General features: G+C 38.9%; 3 protein-coding genes and 1 long non-coding RNA gene across 10 annotated transcripts; 2 read left to right on the top strand and 2 right to left on the bottom strand.

Annotated features, from left to right (window-relative positions):
• Nucleotides 1-3,808: 3,808 nt before the first annotated feature.
• Nucleotides 3,809-9,788, top strand: LOC103992853 (uncharacterized). Its single transcript, XM_009412740.3, has 4 exons — nt 3,809-4,022; nt 4,125-4,202; nt 8,111-8,303; nt 9,438-9,788. Exons 2-4 carry the CDS (start codon nt 4,149-4,151, stop codon nt 9,566-9,568), a joined length of 378 nt encoding a protein of 125 aa, XP_009411015.1. The 5' UTR covers nt 3,809-4,022; nt 4,125-4,148; the 3' UTR covers nt 9,569-9,788.
• Nucleotides 9,789-11,112: 1,324 nt separating this feature from the next.
• On the bottom strand, nt 11,113-13,559 carry LOC135617935 (uncharacterized). 6 transcript variants are annotated; one of them, XR_010488898.1, is made up of 3 exons: nt 13,281-13,559; nt 12,091-12,873; nt 11,113-11,962 (listed from the first exon to the last, which is right to left on the bottom strand). It is a non-coding gene; the product is annotated as an uncharacterized LOC135617935 (long non-coding RNA). The 6 variants fall into 6 exon arrangements; XR_010488894.1 differs by lacking the exon at nt 13,281-13,559 and adding an exon at nt 13,012-13,147; XR_010488896.1 differs by lacking the exon at nt 13,281-13,559 and adding an exon at nt 12,990-13,134.
• A 4,355-nt stretch (nt 13,560-17,914) lies between these two features.
• On the top strand, nt 17,915-21,609 carry LOC135617936 (uncharacterized). 2 transcript variants are annotated; one of them, XM_065118755.1, is made up of 4 exons: nt 17,915-18,054; nt 20,292-20,448; nt 20,889-20,980; nt 21,222-21,609. In XM_065118755.1, the coding sequence occupies exons 1-3, from the start codon at nt 18,052-18,054 to the stop codon at nt 20,933-20,935; spliced, it is 207 nt and encodes a 68-aa protein (XP_064974827.1). In that variant the 5' UTR covers nt 17,915-18,051; the 3' UTR covers nt 20,936-20,980; nt 21,222-21,609. The 2 variants fall into 2 exon arrangements, with proteins under 2 accessions (XP_064974827.1, XP_064974826.1); XM_065118754.1 differs by lacking the exon at nt 21,222-21,609 and having other exon boundaries at nt 20,889-21,138.
• A 222-nt stretch (nt 21,610-21,831) lies between these two features.
• LOC103992857 (F-box protein SNE-like) lies at nt 21,832-22,836 on the bottom strand. Its single transcript, XM_009412744.3, has one exon. It carries the CDS (start codon nt 22,544-22,546, stop codon nt 22,025-22,027), a length of 522 nt encoding a protein of 173 aa, XP_009411019.1. The 5' UTR covers nt 22,547-22,836; the 3' UTR covers nt 21,832-22,024.

The following is a 22,836-nucleotide window of genomic DNA, read 5'->3' on the forward strand; positions in this document are numbered from 1 at the left end:
TTTATTCTTAATTTTCATAATTATTTCTCATTTGGAAATATGTGTTTGACCAAATGCTTGCAGCCTCTTCCTATTTAAAGGATCGTGTTTCATATAATTAGAAAAGGTATATATATAATTTTAGAATCAAATAAACTATGCAAAATCCTTAGTTAAAAAAAAAACAATGTACAAACATGTATGCCTATGATTTATATATTCGACTTCTGTTCATTGATGAAGCTATTAGAACAACTGAGCATCGACTAGAAAATTGATGAACAATATTTAAGAATTTTATAAATTAATTAGGGAGAAAGTGATTAATTTAGGATAGTAGGTAGAATGAATATGGCAGTAATGATATCCACCAGGAGACCTAACTCTTAACAATTAATAAAAAACACATCGATTAAAAATTTTGAATTATATTTTATAGTTATTTTTTTTTAAAAAAATATTTTTTATTATATCATACCAAATATGGGACCTATTATTTATATAATAATATACTAATTGTTACAAAAAATCATCATCAACGTTTGAGTTAACCTAACGTGGTTCAGACCCGAGGGTGTAGAAGTATTTGAGGTGGTGATTGAAGTGGCTTCCCAAGTGAAAGTGTCGAGCTCGCAAGGCACCACTTATACTAAGACCGATATTATGGGAAATTTCTTGATCCGATCCCTCTAACACTTAAGTTAGTCACCGAGATCATTTTTGAGTATAGGTTTTTCTCGAAAGCCAAGCCCTCACGTCATAGCACTGAGGATTACCTTTTATACCTAAGCTTTGAGAGGACAATATGTAACCACTCCAACGTCCCCCTCTTGGCATTTTGTCCACGTGGGCAATAGGGGGGAGGTAGCCCCGAACAACCTATCTTAGACTTTTGTCCACGTGGGCAAATGGGTAGGGGGTGACTTGGATCTTTTTCCTTCCATAATAACCTCCACATGGTGCCTATCTGTCGGATGATGGTTGGGTATTAATATATTCCTTATTATTTGTCTCCCCCAAAGCGTGCTTCGAGACTCTTATTAGGGGGGCCTGGACTATAGTGTTTAATTCATCTAACATGCCTATTGCCAACCTCTTCATGACGCTAAAAGGACACACATTGGTTGGGCAAGGGTCGAGTTTTCCTTTCTCATACGCCCCGAGCACATTTTGTCCTGAGTTGCTGTAGTAGATTTCCCTTAGTGTATGTTGGGTTTCCCTGACTCTAATGCCTTGGGTACATTTCACCCTATGTCGCCATTGAAGATTTCTCTTGGCATATGTTGAGTTTTCTCGACTTATACACCTCGAGCATATCTTGCCCTGTACTTATGTCATAACGGATTTCTCTTGATGCGGGTCAAATTTTCTCGACTCACATGCCTCGGGCACATACTCTATACTTTTGTTATAGTGGATTTCTCTTAGTGCAAGTTGAGTTTTCCCAACTCATACACCTTGGGCATATTTTGTCATATGTTTCTACCATTATAGATTTCTCTTAGTGCAAGTCAGCTTTCCCCAACTCACACACTTGAGGCACATTTTGCCATGTTCTTTCATTATAGTAGATTTCTATTGGCGTGGGTTGGGTTTTCTCGACTCACATATCTCGAGCACAATTTACCTTGCGCCTCTGCCATAGCAAATTTCTTGTGCCTCTGCGATAGCAAATTTCCATTAGTGTGGGTTGAGTTTTTTCGACTCATATGCCTTGAGCACATTTCGTGTTATACTTGTTCTAATGAATTTCTTTTAGCATTGGTCGAGTTTTCTCGACTCAGTCCTCGGACACATCTCGCCTTTGTTTTCGCCATAGCAGATTTCTCTTAGCACGGGTCAACTTTTACTGACTCATGCACCTCAGGTTGACTCATATGCCTCGGGCACATCTCGTCTTGTGCTTCTACCGTAATAAATTTCTCTTAGCACGGGTCGAGATTTCTCAACTCACACACCTCAAACACGTCTCTTCCTATGCTTTTACCATAGTGGATTTCTCTTAGCATGAGTTGGGGTTTCCCAACTCACACGTTTCGGGCACATTTTATTATGTGCCTTAGTCATAGCCGATTTCTCTTAGTGCGGGTTGTATTTTTCTCACATCCCGGATATATTTTCCCATGTACCTCCATTATAGTGGATTTCTCTTGGTGTGGATTAAGTTTTTTTCAACTCATACATCTCAAGCACATTTTACCCTATGCCTCCACCGTAGTAGATTTTAAATCCTTCATCCACCATGGTGAGCTTCGAGTCCTTCCTTTGCCATGGCGAATTTTGACTCCTCCCACTATGGTAGATTTCAAGTCCTCCTACCATGGCAATCTTCAAGTCCTCCCTTCATAGTGATAAATTTACAGTTCTCCTCTTGCCAAAATGGGTTTCAAGTCCTCCGTCTGCCATAGTGGATTTTGAGTTATCCTCCCATCCTGGTGGGTTTCAAGTTCTCCTTCTGCTGTGATGAACTTCAAGTCATCCCTCTACCTTGGTAGATTTTAGATCCTCTTACTATTGATGTCTTTTAAGAGTTACCACAAAGGGACACAATTCTTGATCGTAGGAGGAGAGAGATCAGCATCCTCCTTATAAATCCCCTCCCTCTATAGGTGGGATTTAGTCTTCTATCTAAGCCTTCAGAAACCCCAGTCCTCAGAGCCTGACGGGAAGCTTTCAGCCTCACCCCCATGGCCTTTTTAGGAGCGTTCTCCACCTTGCCCTGGTTCCGACAAGGCTAGTTGGTCTTCGAGTCCCTCATCTTGTGTTACTTCTATGAAAAACTAGTTGTCAATCATCTTACCCTTCTGCCTCAAGTTGGGCAAGCTGAGATAGGAGCGGGGCGATAGTTTGCATCATAGTTATTAGCATCTACACCTACTAGGTGAGGCCTAGGAATGCCTTAGTAAAGACAAGTAGGTGGCTTGAGGTCGTCTCTGAGGGCAAAAGTTCTGGGTCATTGAACAGAAGTTAATATCACATTAGTGCTTGCGCCGAAGTGGATGTGTCCACATGAGGGAAGGATGGATCAAAGCTGCCCTCTTTAAGTAAAAGTGTTACAGATCGGAGATAGGGCCTCCTCGTTAAAGCGTTCGTTGGGAGGATTAACGAGTGGACGTTCCTATGACATCATACTCTCCTTCTAACACAAAAAATGTTAGGGAAAATCATCATTGACGTTTGAATCAACTCAATGTGGTACAAACCCGAGGGTGTAGGAGTGTATGAGGGGTAACCGAAGTGGCTTTGAGGTGAAAGTGTCAAGCTCTTGAGGTGTCACCTACACTAAGATTAATATCGGGAGAAAATTTTTGACTTGATCCCTCCGACACTTAAGTTAGTTACTGAGGTCCCTTTTGGGTATGTGTTTTTCCTGGAAGCCAAGCCCCCTAGTATAGCGTTGGGGAGTAACTTTTATACCTGACCTTAGAGGGGACAATATGTAACCACTCAAATGTCCCCCTCTTGACGTTTTGTACACGTGGATGAGAAGGTGGAGATAGCCCTAAGCGACCTATCTTGGACTTTTGCCCTAAACGGGAGGGGGATAACTTGGACCTTTTTTCTTCTATGATAGCTTCCACGTGGCACGTAACTATCGGATGATAGTTGATCATTAATATGTTTTTTACCACTAATCAATTCAGATATCTCAATAAAAATTTAAAAAATTAATTTAATCAAGAATGTGATAAGATTAGATACTTTTTAATAAGAGAAACTAAGTTTTGCTTTAAAAAATAGAGGTGCTTTTTGAGAATTAATTAATTAATTAATAGATCGTAAGAAGAAAATAAAGAAAAAGAAAAAAATAACCATCACTCACACAATGGATACCGAGTGAAGTCGGCCTACCAACGTCACCTCTGTCTCCGCATCTTTGGAGACGAGACGAAGATATTGGAAGCCGAGAGTGTTCTAATTGGGGATCTCGTCAGAGATTTGACACTGAAATACCCAATTCTGGAGCCTCCAGAGCCAAGGAGATCTTGCCAGGTCGATCCGCCTTCTTAGGTTGCCTTTTGGTGCGATTCCACTCCGAGACGGTAATCTTTTGAGAATCCTTTTGTGTTGTCCAAATTTTTTCGAATTGAATGCGAGTGGAAGTCATCGTGACTCGACGCGAGCGTTGGAACTTGGAATTGTAGGGTTTCTTTGCGCGGAAGAGGGCGATGAGCAAGGGGCGGTCTCCCGAGCCGTTGGATTTCTTTATTTGGACTGTCGAGGTATGTTTTGATCAACATAGCGTCTTGGTTGCAGTGTGAATCTCATGACGGGAAAGAAAATTTTCGACTTTGTGAAGGATTACTTGTCTCTTTATGCATACTGAATGTTTCTATGTCCATTGGGCGTATAATCACATGAACTCAAAGTTTCAAGCTTAGCTAGGTCTTCAATGTATTGTAAAATTCTGTTCCGTGGAACAGCTGGTGCCAGGAAAGTTGTTTTAGGTAAAATATAGGGGAAATTCAGTTGTGCCCTAATTAAGATCAGAACTTTAATTTCAAGATGCCCGACTGGAATTGAACTAATCCATGTAGTTTTTCTTTTGCTTGGTTGCCAACCTAGCTAATTAATTGGGTATGTGGGTTAATGAAGAAGATGGACGGTTATTTGATCAGGAACATATGGGTTTGAACTGCATGATTGGAGTTAAAATACTCGCTGGTGTTCCATGGACATATGGGTCTCTTAATCATGAACCGGGCACCAGCTCTGAGTCTATGCCTTAATGCTGGAAGTATATAAAGGAAAATTCCCATCAACACATAGGATATAGCAAAAAATTCATATATTTCAGGGAGAAAAATATGAAAGAAAATGTTGGTGGGCCTTTTAGTCCAGTTAGCCTAAGAAGAAGAAGTTATTCCCTGGAATTATAATGCCAAAAAGTTCCGTTGGCAACTTGTGTTCTTACAACGCGTCTGATAAAAGAAAAAAAATATATAGTAACTCAATGCCAGAGAAAAGAGGAACTTTTCTATTCAATCACCAAGAAAATTTAATCTATTTTTGGACATATTAGAACTTAAGAAAGGGAAAATTCAAGGCAGAAACATATTTTCCTGAATGCCAGTATGACCCAGTGAATCCCCATATTTGGCAACCAAACTCAGCAATCTGATTGGCCTTCTTACAAGTATCACAGTATTCTGTACTTCGTACATCACAAAAGATGGAAAGAATCAAAGAAATGTAAACATTCTTAAAAACATAGTAGCAATTCTCTGGTTTATTTTTGAATGGCAATAATATTAGGATAGTCCGATGATAAGATTAGATATATGCACATCCCGACAATGTCTTCAATGCTTATGCCTTAGCCATCAAAATAGACCCCAACATCCTTTGCTGAAGTCCCTGTGCAAAAAGGATAATCATCAGAGTATCAAAGGCCAAGATTTTTACCAACCATAGTACCTGGTCCAAAAACGATTGCCCTCTTTAAGGTGGGCCCCCAAGGAATCCATGAAAATGAATTGTAAATCTGTGAATTATTGGCAGAGAGTCCAATGCTGCTACAGGTAATGACAGCAAAAAAGGAAAAGAGTTTTGACCATTAGAGATAACATGACAACTAGGATGCTACAAGTATAAGAAAGTATGGGAATTGATATATTTGTGGGAGAGTTTCAAAAGGATCATGATTTTGTTAGTGCTAGCAATTTTGGTAAACGGAAGCAGTAGTTAAGGAATTGGTCATTTTTGTGTAATTTTAGGGTATTAAGTGTTGTATTGTTTGACTTTCTGCTCAAAACAGATGAAACATTGTTGTGTGTCATTGAGTATCTTGTTTTAAAGCAAGTGACTTTACTGGATCTATGGCTGTCACAGTCACACCATTCTAGCATGCCTACAGATTGCTTAAAGAGGCATAGGAAGGAAGTAGGAGAATTTGGAGGCCACTAATCCTGTAGTGACATTATTATTACATCATCTAAATCCATTGAAAGAGGTAACTGGTAATTCATCCTTCTTTTTTCTTGTATTACATTCCATCATCTCCTTTCATATCCATGTTTTTGATATGCATTGTATCAATCAGTTAAGACAACTTGGCATTTTAAAAGGCCTATGTATAAGCCCCACATAGACTTTTTTATGTAAGCAACTTGGCTCTTCATAGCCATACCTCCACCCAAATTACATAGATCAATATCCATGTTGTTCTGTTCCATTTTCTCTTTTATTTGAGAAGGTAATTTGTAAGATACCGGTGACAAACTAGACTATATCAATGCTAGTCCAACTTTTAGTCCTAATGCAAGTGAAAATGGTTCTACTAGCACCTGTTAGTCATGTTATAAAAGAGGTGTATGGGTGATTAAACATTTATTTATACCTCCTTTTATCAACGTGGCAGACTAAGTTTACGATGTAATATCTGTATGATGAAAATTACTTAAGACTGTTAGAGGTTGGGAATGAGAGATTCTTGGAGTTTATTCTTTCATAGCTGTAGAAAGAAGGTATTCTTAGTTTATTTTTTCTTCAAACTATTTATGAGGTGGTTTTAATGGAATGGTGGTGATATGATATCTCAATCGCAAGTTTCATGCAACCATTGGCAATCAAGTTAGTTTCAATATTATTTTACGGTTTCTGAGATATTCCAGTTGGTGATTCTGGCTGCTTTAAGGAGCAAATGTTTTGGAGGCCAGGGCTTATGGCATTTTGGTTGTGTACTGCCTAGCTTTGGCAAACCTCTCATATCCCATAAAATAAAAAAAGTTGGATGTGCTATTTAGAGTATTTATAGCTTAGAAAAGGAGTCTATTCCGCTGCATATGTATATGCAGTCATACAAGTGCATCACATAAGGCCCGTGAAAACTAAATATTTGGCATACCTTAATATGCTTCTGAGCATGTGGTATTTGGTGGAATGACCTAGAATCAGCTCTCTTGAATTTTCTTCATATTATTCTTTACGTATTTGATACAAGAAATCCTATACCTGTTAGAATCATTGGACATGGTGGCTGTTTGGAGGGAAATAGTCTTCAAGTCAAATACATAGATGAAAATTCCCCAAAAATTTTGCACGAAATTTGCATCCTTTCTTATTTATAAGGTTCTGCTACATTGGCTGGACCAGTGGATTTTCTGAGTATCCATCAAAAAGATGTTCCAAGTACCTTGGCATCCCCTGTTTTGTCTGGCAAATGGCATGATATATCATACTATCATGAGTCAGTAATCTGACATGCTTAACTGGGCGACAGAATGAAAGCCACTAAAACAAAATGAGGGAGCAGAGCAAGGGTATGAAGGAGAGAACTGGATCCTGTATGAGTGGTGGAAGCACTGGATAAATTGACTGAGTCACCGATCAACCACTGACTCACTCTCCCTTGCCACCACCTACTTCCGCTTGGCAAGAAAGATGTGATTGCTGTTAAACTGAAAGAAGCCTAAAAAGATCAAGAGGGGGGCAAGTCAGTGCATTTTGTTGAAGATCTGTTCTGGGTTCAGTTAGTCTCTGAACTGAATTAGCCAATTTAGTCTGAAACATGACCTAAAATTGGTTTAGACAAATCCTTGAAAGAAAATCAATACCCTCTTTTCACCTGATACAGGAGAAGCATTCCGAGAGTTAAATCCTTGAAATAAGCTGATACCTTGCCATGTTTTGCACATCTGAATTTTGAGATTAAGCAAGGAGATTTTGTTTTATTCAATACCCTGCTTCTTAATGCTCCCTTGCTACTTAATCCCGAATAAAAATCTTATATTATTTCTCTAGGAAAAATTCTCTGAAGTTGACTAATGTATGAGAAAACAGTGCTACTTGTGATGTATCTGGTCTTTCCTTTTCCCATTATTGTGCCCCCAGGATTACATCTTCATTTAAACTGTTATTTTTATGTGGTCATGAATTCCGATAATTGCACATTCCTGGTTCCAGGCAATTGATTTAAATGTACGATTATGGTTTTACCACATGCACAGAAATCCAGTAGTTCCCTTTGAACTGTTTGTGTTAAAACACTCCCTTGCGAGTGTGTATACATAGAAGTCTGCTTGTTGAACTTTGGTAATAATAGTAAAATTGCTGAGAATAAATATTTAATGAGTAGAAGTTGAGCCATTATATATGTTTATTTCACTTGATACCAAGTATATGATCTCAGGATGTTGGTTTGTGGCTGGAAGAGATAAATCTTGGGAGTTACCGCCAAGTTTTCGAGGAAAACGGTGTCAATGGGGAGTATTTAGAAAGTCTATCAATGTTTACAACAGAGCAAATTCTGCGCTTTATAAGGCGGTGCCACATGAAGTGGGGTGACTTTATTACACTTTGCAAGGAGCTAAGACGCATAAAAGGTTCTATTCCTTCCCCTATTATGTTAATGAGTTTTGAACTATCAAATACCCGCTTGACTGATGCTCACTTAACTGGTTTATTAAAGCTTCAAGATTCATCTCATCCACATATTGGCTTGTCTTTAAGCTTTTACTGGTGAATATAATCGTTTATCAAACAGTCCTTACAAAAGCAAGAAATGTCATAACCAAAGCCAATATAAATTAAGTTCTCATAATTGTTCAATCTGCATAGAATTTTCTTATTCAGTAAGACGTTCAAATTCATATAGAATTGTCATTTCTGTGAATATCGTTCATTGTCTAAATAGCACCATCTTCAAGAAATCAATTTGTAACCATTTTTTATATCTTGCATCCTGAGGCTTTTCTGCTTGCACTAGCACTCTATACCAGAATAGATAAGAATGAATATTCTGTAATTGATAACTATTGGGAAACAGGCATTTAGCGTTCATCCCCTGAGCTGGTCTGATTAACCCATAGCCACCTAAACCCGAGCAGTACCTTTCATGATACAGATGGTGTGTACAACCGTGTGCAAGTGGTTTGCCTCCTTGTCCATGATCAAACTAGTACGTGTGACCACATAGGAGGTACACCATGATGGTACAAACCCTACATGAAATTACTACTCTCTAAGGAATTATGAGGATCATCATGCACATGCCATCCTCATCGACCAGATGACTGATCAGGGCATTTTTTTTTTACATGATGAATGTCCATATATGGTTTCTTCTTAAAGAGGGTAGCAAAATTAGGCTAGTATTATGCTCTACTCAATCTACTTCAATCATCGTGTTCTTCAAATACAAGTTGACTTCTTTGTGGAATTTGTGAATGATGAGCATATGCCCTCAATGTACTTGTCTTTTTCTATACAAAGATGGTTATATGAAATAGTGATATTATGAGATCGATAAACTAGATGAAGTTTCAAGACAATTTCATCCTTGAAGACGAGTGTTTTGTTGTGGACCAGTTAGATTTATTAGTTGGGTATGCAAAGAGTTACCATCACAAGTGATATGACCATAACTTGAGTCCTAACCACCGACTCTCTATAAATCCTCCTAAATTTAAAACATGACCATCGTTAATGAATGACATGTTCCTTCTTTGTAAATGCAGTTGCATGCCTGAAAGGGGAACAGGAGGTCCGTAAGCCATGGTGGGCTCCGTCGTGCCTATCAGTGGTGTTTGTTCGAGTGGCAAAGCGCAACAGACAGTCCCGGGTTGTCTCCTTGAAGCTGGAACCGTAAGTTCTCGGACGAAGCGTTTCTTCCCTATCTAATCATGTTGTCGTAAGGGATGAAGAGTTTTAGGTCTAGGGTTTGTCCGTACTTGTCGTTATTATATGAGTATTTACGTGCTTAACTGTTTGCTGGTGTTTTTTGTTGGTCAGTCTATAGATTCCTGTGTGATAAAACTCAGCGTGGGAGTAAATATAGTTATACAAAAGATCCACTTCTGTTGCTTTCACTATGATATATCCACAAAGATAAAGTACAAGTTCCACACCATTGCATCAGTCATAGAGTTCTTGGTACCACTGATGGTGTTACAATCTCAATTGTCAATGAAATGGACCACATTGTAACCTTGTTGCGGCATGATATTTTTATTTTGTGGTCCATGTATGCAATCATGCGTCGTGATATGGAAGGAAAGAATGAATGTTGTCATGCAGATTGCCATGTCAATTAAGACAGACCTTAAATGGTACAAAAAAATACTATATTGAAGGGTGATTTACTAAGAAAATTCAAATTGATGAGTATTTACCTCAGCTTAGCTGTTGGGGGGTCTGATAGTATTGCAGTCAACTACATGTTTGATGATGAGGCAGAACCTAATGATTGCCATGAATTTGAGATATGTGATAACGAAAGAAGGGTGAAGTGCAATTCCTTTGAATGTTTCACTAACTAATTCTTCTTTTCTGAGGGAGAAAAAACTTGATAGTGTTCCTAAAAGTTAAAGAAGCATTAATATGTTACTCCTCTATGTGACTCATGTAAATTTTTAGAAGCTATTAGCTAATATATATATATATATATATATAACACACACTCATAGACTTAAAAAATAAGAAAACAAAATCTGAAATTAGATATATCACTTTATGTAACATTCAACTAAATAATCAAATGCGGATTTCGGATGTGCTCACAAACTTTTTGAAGTGGGGTGGGTTCATTACCTTTGAAAGTTTGGGTGTAGGCTCCACTCGTCAATCGTGTTATCAAACCCCATCTCAAGTGGCGATGTAATCCACCTCGAATGGCAGCACTCTGTTGATATTTATGTGCTTTGTTTCTTACTATTTTGTCAACATCCTCCCTCTCCTTTGTGCATCATCACAAAACTCCATATCACTGGTATCTTTAAGCGATGTTTGGTTATGCTCAACACATCATGATAGTAGTACTCTCTTGGATGGTCTTCACATAGGGTCTTGATTGCTATGATGCAACCTCAGGACCATGGGAAGGCCAACCCACAAGACAACAAAGTAAGGTGGGGATAAGGGAGGAGGAGGAGGAGGGGGAGGGGGAGCCTAAGAAGAAAAGCATGACAAAAATACCACAGCAGCATCAAGTGTGTCATCAGTCACCAGCATAGCATGCAATCCCTTCCAAGCAACTCCAAGACAAAAGGGGAGTGGGAGATGTGAGAGACTGCACAAATAGTGAAGCAGCATGCCTCCTGCCTTTGTACCCCACCAGAAGGAATTCATCAACCCCAATAATCATTCCCTTCCAACCTCTAATTTTGTCCCCATCAGCAATCAGACTCTGCTAAGTCTAGCAACTCAAATTCATTGAAAACAACAAACCAGAGTATTGATTTGGTGATATACATTGAATGGATTAGCAGTCACGGAGATGCATGAAGAAACCCTCCCGCAGTGCAGTGCATGCAGTGCAGAGCAGAGCAGGCCTGGTGATGCTGATTGATTTCCATATCATTACCAAATTCAAAACACCCTCCTCCTGCAGCTGCAAGTTTGAGCTTGCAGCAAGTAGTGGCACCATCCGCATGAACCCTGGGATGAACTCGAAATGGAGGAATCGGGCAGAGGAGAACAACAACCATATGTGTGCAGCCGATCGTGGCCCCGGTTCATCTGGCACTCATAAAATTACCTTTCATGGCATCAGTTGGAACTTTTCTTTTTCTCATTGGATCTGCTATGGGTTCAGATTCCCAGGACTAAGCATGCACTACAAAGAACCTGATGCACAACAGCAACGTTGTGCTAGCTTTTCAACCAGGGTCCAGTCCTTTATTCATGGCTTCGACTGACTTCAATTCTGGATCCTGGGTCCAGCAGCCACATTGATCTGCTGAGAGGAGGAGGAGGAGGAGGAGGGCAAACCATACAAGAGTTGGAATCTCTCTTTCTTAGGCTCAAGAAAGAAGAAAAAAAAAGGTATGATAGGAGGACAATCCATCACGATAACCTTATATTCTCTGCAAGCTCGCATCCAAATGCTAACCTCCATGCATCCTTGGACTGCTCTCCCGCTTTTATGTGCCTTTGAAAAGTGGCTCTGGTCCTGCTCGCGTCCTCCACCATCCTAACTCCTTAGATAGCCCACAAACCCTTTCCTTCTTGGACTTTGCATCCCCTCTCTGGATTCTCCTCTCCCCTGCACATCATGTAGGATCAATCTGAGGGCACAGCATCATCATATGGAATAAATGCACAGGCACAGCATGCACCCGTCTGCTATAAATAATACACATGGCCACACTCAAACCAGCAAGCAAAACTCACCTGTAGACCTCAGCCTCCCTCAGCTCCACCTGCTCCGAATTGGCATTCCGAGTCCACTACCGACTCATGGGGAGGCAGAACAACAAGCCGACCTCCATTGCTCTGTTGCAGGAGAGATTCAGACAGCTGCAGAGACTCAAAGAAATGAGAGAAGAAAGGGAACAGCAGCGGGCATTCTCTCATGGGGAGAGGCCAAACTCGAATGCTCAGTGTGCCCAACCCGTGTGGTTCGTCCATCCCGATCTAGTTCGTCCATCCAGGCCTATCCGTGGTCCTCCACCATCGTGTTGGCTCGACGACCATGGTGATCACACAGACTTGCAGGCCCTCGAGATCTCACTGTCAATGGGCTTGTGGCCCAATCAGACGACTTCACACCGCCCGGTGTCTGGCAACGAACCAGATGTGGACACCACTCTTCACCTGTAGTCATTCAAACATCAGGTCCAACTTCCAGTTCTCCTCGTCTTAGCTTTTTTTCTTTTGGGCGATGCTAGCTTTCTTCTCCTTTTCTCTTCCCTTCATTGTCGTCGCTTAAGAAGAGCAAAGAAAGATTTGAGTGCAATGTAAATACTAGTTATTATTTACTGCCGAGATCATCTGCTATGTCATGACTAAGATAGCAGTTTGAGTTTTCCAACCTCTTGTGAACTGTGTCTTGAAGAGGCTCGGCCAGTTTAATTCTTCCTCTTGACCACTGGTTTGAAAATAATTCCAGCCAAATTTACACATTTAGTACTTGATGGTCTTAGGTGGAGTTCACCAAATTTCCTCGTGTTGCATCTGCATTTCCAAGAACCACAACACAAATAAGTAGCTAAAACTAAGGATTCTGCAAATTATCTTATCAAGAGCAGGATAGCAGAAATATAAGCAGTGTCAGCCAATAGATACTATACCTTCAAAACAACGTTTGCTAACCTTCGTTTCAATTTAGAATGACAAAAACTTTAATCCGGTGACTTCATGTAATGAGTGAAATATACAAGGAAACAACTGGTCCTGTGTATGACCCAAATATACACATTTATTTCTCGTTGGTTTTATGTGTACTTCACCAACTTTCCTTATGCTGTATCTGCATATTCCGATAACTCAACATAAACAAAAAGCTAAAACCAAGGATTCTGCAATTTCCTTATGAAAAGCAAGAAGGTGAAAATATAAGCAGTCACCCATAGATACAATACCTTCAAACCAACATTGTCGACCATCATTTCAGTTTAAAAGGGCAGAACCTTTACTCCGGTGAATTGATGTAGAGAAACCAGTAGAAAACACAAGGAAACATCTGCTACAGTCCCAAGTTAGTTTGCAAAAGTAAAAGACTTGAATGATTGGTATTTATGGAAGGGAAGCTTTATTTGCAGGAAAGTGATTTAATATAGTGGCTGCAAGATAGACATGAAATTTGGCCAAGAGATTCTAAGTGACAGCTCAAGTGGCCATGACCTTTGTTTAGTTACAATAGCATATTATTGATGTTTTAAGCACACAACACGGCAAAGCATACCTTGAAACATAGTTTAGAACCTTATTTTGCAAAATTAGCAAAGAGAAAAAAAAGGCACTTGCTGCAGCAAATAAGATTCTAAAGTGTCATAATAGGCTAAAAGAAGTGAGCGACAGGTGTCCACTCCGAGTGGACACAAGGTAACCACGGGAATCCTTGTTGCCTAAACTTACAAAAGCATAGAAAAGTCTAGTCACCTTCAGTGATGCAAAATATCATTTGTAATTTCTAATTTGCCTGAACAATAGAGCTTATTACAAATAACAAGAAAATTATTAGTCTTCATTGACAAGTTTCCATAAGTGGCTTAAAAAACAATGGAGCTCCATGATTAACACATGAATTGCCATCATCCAGAAAAAGTTAAACTACAATAAAAGAGGATATGACTTGATTCCACTAGCAGCAGTTATATGAATTCACGGCATGCACTAGTTAATACATTCTTATGTGAATTTATGATTGGAAATAATATATATAGCTACACACTCGTATGAATAAAAAGTTGATATTGATGTAACAGTGTATAAATGTTGCACAAATTATGCATATGAAACAAAACACTTCAAAAGATGTTACAGCTCTCAAACCACCCAACCAAAATCAATTTTGTACTCTTAATGATATGAGTCTCATGCACCGAACTATCGTTTTTAGCAAATGCATAGAGTAAAAACCAAAGGAACAATAAACAAATCTAGTGCATAAAATCATAGCAAATATAATTTCATGACAGAAAGCTACCAATAAAGAGCCTTCTAGCTCAACTCTCTCTCTCTCTCTCTCTCTCTCTCACACACACACACACACACACACAACAGTAATACACCATATAAATTGATTTTATAACAATAAAAGCCTCACAGGTAGGAGTCACACTGAATGAGAAATATATTATCTTAATTTCATGTACATCTAACAAAAAAATATAACACTGAGTGCATTTGAGAAGTATGTAATGTCTTTAGAACCAAATTCATTTTTAGATAAATGCTTTCTGGAACTATCTTGTAGCATGACGGTTCACCTTTCTCAAGAAAAGATAGCTGACTTAATGGTATGCCTTGTTCATATATTTGTCTTCGGAGAACATAACACCATATTGGAGGATTGAAATCAAGCCAATATTCTCTAGAAAACATGGCATGATCTGAATAAAACAACAACAATAGCACGAACATCAAGTTTAGTGCTTTACTAAGGTTTGCATTTTCAAGGAAACGGCTCCTCTATGCAGTTAGAGAGAGATTATCATGATATAAAGACAAATTGCTGACAAATAGGAAGATCAACAATGTTGAATATTTACGCAAGTTAAATGTGAAGTAGGTTAACCGAATATCCAGAAGGCTGAGTAATTCAAGGGAAAAAGATGTAATAGAATCTCAGGAATCAAATCTAACAAATCAGGTTTCAATATGTCAATTGGGAATCAGATATTAAAGAGAAGAGGATCTGAGCAACAAGAGAAATCATCAAAAGAGAAGGGGGGAGCAGAGGAGGCACAACACGAGAGAAAATTACTCAGCCAGACAAAATCTTCCTTTAACAAAAATTCACAGAATTCACTATATGGTACACCGATTATTATTCACTTGGAGTAGCAGTACTGTCGTGTGAATGGTGCCAGAGAATGGCTAAAACAAACCTGCTATAATACCCAAGAACAACTTCAAGACCACAATCAGTTCAATTTATGACAAGCATATTCTCAGCCTATGAATAAAAGTAGAAGATAAGCAAATTTGCTATCAACTGATTTCCAAATTATGACTAAAAGTACGAAAACATATTTACTATTCACTTTCTGTAGCAGTACCATAGTGTGAATGGTACCAGTGAATGGCAAAAACAAACCAGACCCATAATAGGCCGAAGAACAACTTTAAGACCAAAATTGATTTAATTATGACTCAACAAAGACTCTGAGAAACTAGTCAACTCTGAACTCAAGCTGGCCCTAATTTGATTGTATTTTGTATTAAAACAGTCCTCCGATATTGATGTATTTTCCTACTAACTTCACACGTAACGTAAACATATCAGATGCTGACAAGGATTGGATTCACATACAATTCAGGATTATATTGTGTACTAAAATCAGGGAATAAGCAGGACAAACATCCACCAAAGTACTATGAAATAGATCAAGTAAGGTCGAAGCATGAATCGAAAAATGCAGGCCTCACTAGCAGCTAGCCAGCCTCATATGCATATGGTTATGAATGAAAAAAGAAAAAAAAACAGAAAAATAGGTTAGTCCTGCCAGATCTTTACGTCTTGAAAATTATTTGGAGAAAAGGAAGAGTATAAAAACAAACAGCAGAAAGCTCTACCCTTTGAAGATTGTCACCAGAAACACATTACTCAAAGCTAACGACAACACAATGGAGTAAAATTTTAAGAACAGATAAAATCAAATTATATAAATATCACCAACTTAAACCATGTTGCAATATCATAAATGTCACATGGGCATTTAGTTCAAGGCATTCATTATGGACTATGTTACCCAGGTTCTTGCTTTGTTGATTGTACTAGATCCAACAGTTCAGGAAGCAAAAGGTCAAACTCAGTTCAGGTAGCCTATTAGTTTTCAGTTGAAAAACAAACGTGGAGTAATTAGGCTGAGAAGATTCATGAACACCAGGATCAAAAGTATGATATTCAATAACTTCATCAAAGGCTGGAAGACTAAGATCAGACAATCTAGAATATATTTTCCGGCACCAAGTGCCATCATTTCCAACTAGCTTGCTCATTAACTCTGTAGAAGCAATCCTACCATTCACAGTAACAGTCACAAAAGATTTTTGTTCTGCATGCCTTTGCCAATTGCCTTATTCATCAGATCCTCAGCAACGGCACCATCATTTCCAATGACAGCCTCAGAACATGTCCAATTCTGTGTGCCTTTGATCTTTCATTCCGTCCTGAATCTGTGCCTTCTCCCACAATATTTTTATCTTGATGCCCAAAACAGTTACAGAAATAGCATCCACAAGTCAACCATTCACATATGATCTGTTAATAAACAGTGTCCTTGTTGAATCTTAAATCTGAACTGATTTAAGACATGCTGACTTCAAGGTACTTTAACAAATACTGTAAAAGAAAACCTAATTTTACTTGTTAGATTAAAACAAATATGAGCCCCATACTATGACTCCTGAATCCGTTTTCTGAATTAAGCTTTACCAAATCACCAAAGAAGACCCCCTAAATTTAGGATCTTTCTTTTGTCCAAGAACACCAATCTGCGAAGGAACAATATTGCAGAAAATAGGATTCTTAGAAGAGCAATTAGCATCAAAACTACTCGGATCAGAAGGAATCAAACCAGGCCTTTCATGATCAGCGAAACCCTGAACTAAGGAAGCACCCGCCTTAAAACCCTCAATTGAAGAAGCACTCGGAGGAGCAGAATTAGAGGCCAAAACTGGATCAGATTTCTGCAAAAAGGCATAAAGCAATCGTCCATCATCAGATTCCCTTCCCCGAAGAGCAAGATCAATCAAGAGTCAAATCATAAATATTTCCCGCCTTCCGTCCAGCCCTCCACCCGGGAATTTTCAATTTGGTATAAATTAACGAGAAAATTATATTTATAATGCGCATGTTGTTTTGATTTCTTAGTTATAGTAGTCATGTTAGATAATTTTTTTTAATATTCGGTGAGTAAATTACTACAATTATATTAAAATGTCACCTAATTTGATAAAAAAATTTGAATCTCAAAAATTCAATTGAAAATTATGACCGAGCCACACAGAGGCATGGATCACAATATTAAGCTGGAGCCAGAAGTGAAACCTCCAACGAGACCACTCTATCGCATTGTCCTGACAGAGTTGGTAGAACTTAGAAAGCAGTTATGTGAATTGCTAAGCGATGGTCTCATTCGTAGTTTCAATTTTCTTCAAAAAAAAAAAAAAAGATAGGAGCTTCCGACTATGCATCGATTATCGTATATTTATTTATCTTATGTCTCAGAGGTGTCTGATATACATGGTAAAATAATATATACGTCTCTTTAAAATTAATTATGATTATATTTATATTTATAAATTTTAGTTTAATATACATATTTCTATAAAATTTAAATTTTTTACATACGTATATATGTATATATGTATCATTTGGTCCTTTTAAATATTTATAAACATTATATATTAGTTTCGTATTTCTCTTTCTAAATTTAATTTTAGGAATATGGCGATAAAAAATAATTTCTTGCCCACTAGTCATTTGTTATAACCGATCTGTAGATGCTTCTAGAATCAGCGTTTATATATATATGACCCGGACGGAAGGAGCGCCGCGTCTCCACGGTTCAACCATCCCGGTGTGGAGACAAAAGACGACTAGGCGTAGCCGTCTCCGTCTCCCGCTGCAAATTTTCCCCCATCCAGCGTCACGTTTCGGATCGCCCTCCCCGACTTGTGAAGATGGTATGCTCTCGGTCTTCTCCAAATCTTAGTTTTCTTTTCAGTGTTTCGCGATCTGTGTAGATCTGTAAATGTCTCGATCGTGTATGTGTTAATTAGAACCTTGATTCCGCCTCCTCTTTCGTTTTGATGAATGATCTTTCAGCATCGGTCCCGTGGGTATCTGCATGGTTCCATGAGGGACGCGATGTTTTCTATTTTGAAATCGTAGATCTGTTCCTTGTTGTAAACAAATTGGTCTCTGGAACTCCGGTGGCGATGGTATTTACTCTAGTGATAGATTGATGGGGATTTTCGTGTATGTCAAGCTTGATTGACGGTGAGATCTAACGAGGCAATCGGGGTGATTGTAATTGTATGCAATGGATAACATGATGTGTCAAGGATGATGGGTGTATTCAATTAGGTGATTATGTTGAAGCTGTTTATAATGTTTTATTTTTTATACGTATTTCGAAAATAATGAACAAATATAATAATAATTTAGTCGTCCGAATTTACATAGGCTTGTCACGGCACATGTTCAATAATATACGTGCCTGGAAAGGGGAAAAGGTTATAGAGGGGTAATATGTGTATACCTTTTTATTGAAGAATTACAAATCTTGGAGATCAAAGTTTACTTCTGTAACTTAGATCTTGGTGACAAGGTTTCTTGATGTGTCAATTTAGGTAGTCTTTGCTGCCTTTTTGCTCTTGTACAATTTGCATTTAGTTACCATGATGAATGGTCTTATATTTATTTAGTCACCAATGTGTGAACAAATTGATCTGAGCATCAACAGTAATCAGTTTAGTAGATTATTCAATTGAGATGAGAGAAGCAATTAATTGTCTTGGAATGGGATATCTTATTTCAAAATTAGTTATATACCTCATACTGTACCGCAGGGGTGGTGGGTATATATATATATATATATATATATATATATATATATATATATATATATATATATATATATATATATAACATCATTTAACTGTTGTGTTCATGTCCTAATTTCTCATCATTTACCATACTATTTTGTTGTAATGTGCTGTATACGTGTTTTGTATTCTTGTCCAAGCATTATAAATGCAAAATCTTGGTCACGTTAAATACTCATTTGTGCCATGTTAACATATTTCAATTTGCTTTCCTCACTATACGGTTTTATTCTTTGTTGTTTCTTTTTTTAGAATGGTGTTTGTAATTTTATTGTTGCTCATTATAGTGTTTGCACTGGTCTCACATACATAGAGGATACCCCCCAATAGGTTAACATGCTCGTGTGTCTGATTCCATGGTTTTGCATAAGTTAACAAATTATTCCAGGAAATTCTTTTTAAGTTTCTACTCTTTGACAAGTGATTTTTTTTCTCCTTTGCAAAATAATTCTGAAGGAATGCAACAAAATGAGTTATTAGTTTAGACAGAAGACAATTAAGGCACTTTTTGGCAGTTAAATGAAACTCAGTTAGTTCATCTGTTTTAGTGTGTGGTTACTCCCTAGACTTCATGAAACTACTTATGTTGAAAAGCAAAACTGTATATCTACCATTTGTTGGTTTCCAATGGAGACTGTCTGTAGATCAACTAAATTATATTTTGTAGTCCAAAATCCTCGGCAGATCCTCTTCTTATGATGGGTATAAATAGGTTGTAAGGTTAAGCTAGGAAGATTCAAACCATGAATTGTTTCTTGTAATTGGTCGGTTGACATTTTTCCAACTGAGTGAAAAGTAAAATGTTATAGAATCTAATATGCAGTAAACCCTAATATTGAGTTAATGTTTTAAGGATGAAACCTTGTGTTCTCAAAGTTTATACTCTTCCATGTAAGCATATAATGTTCGCAGGATGAATTTGAAACATGCGACAATAAACACAAGCTACCTGGCAGTCAGCTTTCTAAGTTGTATTTTCTCAACAATTTCAATTGTACAGAGGCTAAATTTAGCTTCAGATTAGGGTTTTAATTTTTCTTTTTCCTCGTATTCTCAGATCAGAACTTGTTTTTCTAGGTTGCTATTATTTAAAATGAGATGTATTGGTCGTGTGGGTCTTTTTTGTACTGGAATATGTAAAGGGCTGTTTAATGTATAATGATCATAGAATGATTAATGGATTATAGGTAGAAAAGACTACAAGCTCCTGCATTCATAAATATTTCATGTTTTTTTCCCCATGTAATAGAATTTAGATTTCTAATGGCAATCATTAATTGACTCTCATTTGTGTACGTAATGGATTTTTTCAGACTACTTCAAGGCGCCTTGCTGACAGAAAAACTGAAAAATTCCAGAAGAATATTACAAAGAGGGGCTCAGTACCTGAGACAACAGTGAAGAAGGGAAATGGCTATCCAGTTGGCCCTGTAGTGCTTGGGTTCTTTATCTTTGTGGTCATTGGATCATGTAAGTTATCCTAATCTCATATAATTGATGCTTTGACTTTTGACCTTTTGCCTATAGCCGCTAGTGAGACTTTTTCTTTTCTTACAGTTGTAGTTTACGCTGTCTTCCCTTGCTTGTTTATTCTTCTATTTGATGTTAATGAAGACTGATTTGCATGAGACAGAATAAATGTGGTCAACCTGTGTATTCTTGTATTAATAATATTCATGGTAAATCGTCAAATTCCTAAATCTAGCTGATCTGGGATCTAGATAATATTCATGACATCGAATTAGAAAACATCAACATGTGACTACAATCTTTATCCTTTCATCTTTTTTTCCCACTCCAGATTTGCCATATGACAACTTTGCGAGTTGTGCATTCTGAAACTAACTGCTACATGTGTTTTCAGACTGCTGATATGTTTTTTTTTTTTTTTTTCTTTACTGGTTTGGCAGCTTTGTTTCAGATAATTAGGACAGCCACAAGTGGTGGGATGGCGTGAAGCCTCCATGGTGACGAATAATACGCCTCAGTCGAGAATGCAATGGTTTGATCTGCTCCCAAAAAGAGCGAAATATGATATACTTGAGATCTTAATTTGAGAATCGAATATTGGTATCGGATAATGATGATATTTTCAATGACCTTGTTGATTCCTGATTGGTAATTCCGGATTGGATAATAATACTCATATTGTGTCCTGTCTCTTTTTATCTTTGCTATCTTATACATAAGACAGCTTTTGAAATTGGACCGTTCATCCTCACAATGCGTTGGCATTGTTTCAGGTGGTGGTTTACAGAACCTGAGGTTGAATCCTCCTACATTCGTCAAGAGCCGGCTGCATGAGTAGCTTCGTTCTTCTGTTGTCGGGCTTTGTTTGGTGGACAATGCATTTGAACGGTGAATGGGTTTGCTCATTCAATATCTTTGACCAAACAACCCAGGAAATCAATCTTTCCAAAGAATTCGCTATTACACCGAGTCAAACAGGACGGGTTAAAGATGGGTTCAACAAAACCCGCCCCTGCTGCAATCTCGGCTCCATTGGTTGTCTGAACCAATGGATCGGTTTAAGACTCTAGTGGCTTGTGGATGGGTTAAATCAAACATAATAGACTACTGTTGCGGAGGGTTTTCACATGGAATGAATGGTGCAAGACACATTTGCTCGAACGTGGCCTCTCTCACTGTTGGTATGGTCACAGTCATATAGCTTCCCCTTCCTAAGGTGCGTTATCACCGATCCGAGAGATCCCATCCCACCTAGTTAGAAACCACTCGTACGAATAATGCACGAGCACCATATCTTGTTTTCACCCACGCATACATCTCGTTGTACTAGAAAAATTTTAGGCACATGAGACAACGAGCAGAGTCAATGATCAGTAGTAAGTATTCGAGACAAGAAAATTATATAGATGCTAATTAATTAACTAACAATAATAATATAAAGGCTGAGGAATTATTTCCTTTTTTTTTCTCAAATAGATAAAATGTCGATAGAGACTTGGTGGTAGAAACAGTACTGCATGAATGGAACACTTGGGGGACTTCTCCTCTACGTGCTCCAGGAATCCAACGGCCATGATCAGGACACGTCGACTGGCTTACACAGGAATAGCAACGACGCCGGCCGCTGCTGCCTCCCGCCCAGCCGCTCGTAGCAGTCGATGGAGAAGAGCGAGAGGGAGAGGGAGAGGGAGAGGTGGTGAGCCGCCGCCGCCTCCGCCGTCGTCGTCGTCGATCCCCGTCCCCCTGCCGAGCCGGCGAGCCGGTCCAGGGCCGGCCCGATGCAGAGCCGGTAGAGCCGGCGGTACCCGCCGAGGGCGGCCACCACGGACCGCGTGCTGCAGCCGCCACCGGCCGCGCTGCTCCCACCTCCAGCCACGTGGCGGTGGCACACGGCCTCCCACACGCTGTCCCGGCGGCCGACGGCGTTCCAGAGGCGGCACACGCACCCGGCCACCGCCAGGGACCGGCCGTCCAGGCGGCCCAGTATCTCCGCCAGCAGGTCGACGTTGTCGTTGACGGAGAACGCCCTCCGCCTCCCCTTTGCCTCTTCTTCCTCCTCCTCCTCTTGCTCTTCCTCCTCTTCTTCTCTCGTGAGCATAACGACTGTTTTCTTCTTCCTTCCCTTGTGGAAGAGGAGGAGAAATAGAAGCGAAAGCAACGAGTCTTATATATAAGTGGGAGGGAAGGGAAGGGAGAGAAAGAGTGTGGTGGAGGTTTTGACTTGTAGAAGAAGATGAATGAATACACAACATGCATATAGTAAGGATACGTTGGAATGAGCAATATATGATAAAGAATACGATGAGGAAAGTGTTGTGAGCATTTATGGTGGGAAGGGAAGGGGAAGGGGAAGGGAAGGGAAGGGAGAGGGAAGGCATCTTCGGGGAC

Source organism: Musa acuminata, chromosome BXJ2-7 (assembly GCF_036884655.1).
Source record: "Musa acuminata AAA Group cultivar baxijiao chromosome BXJ2-7, Cavendish_Baxijiao_AAA, whole genome shotgun sequence".
Taxonomy (NCBI): domain Eukaryota; kingdom Viridiplantae; phylum Streptophyta; class Magnoliopsida; order Zingiberales; family Musaceae; genus Musa; species Musa acuminata.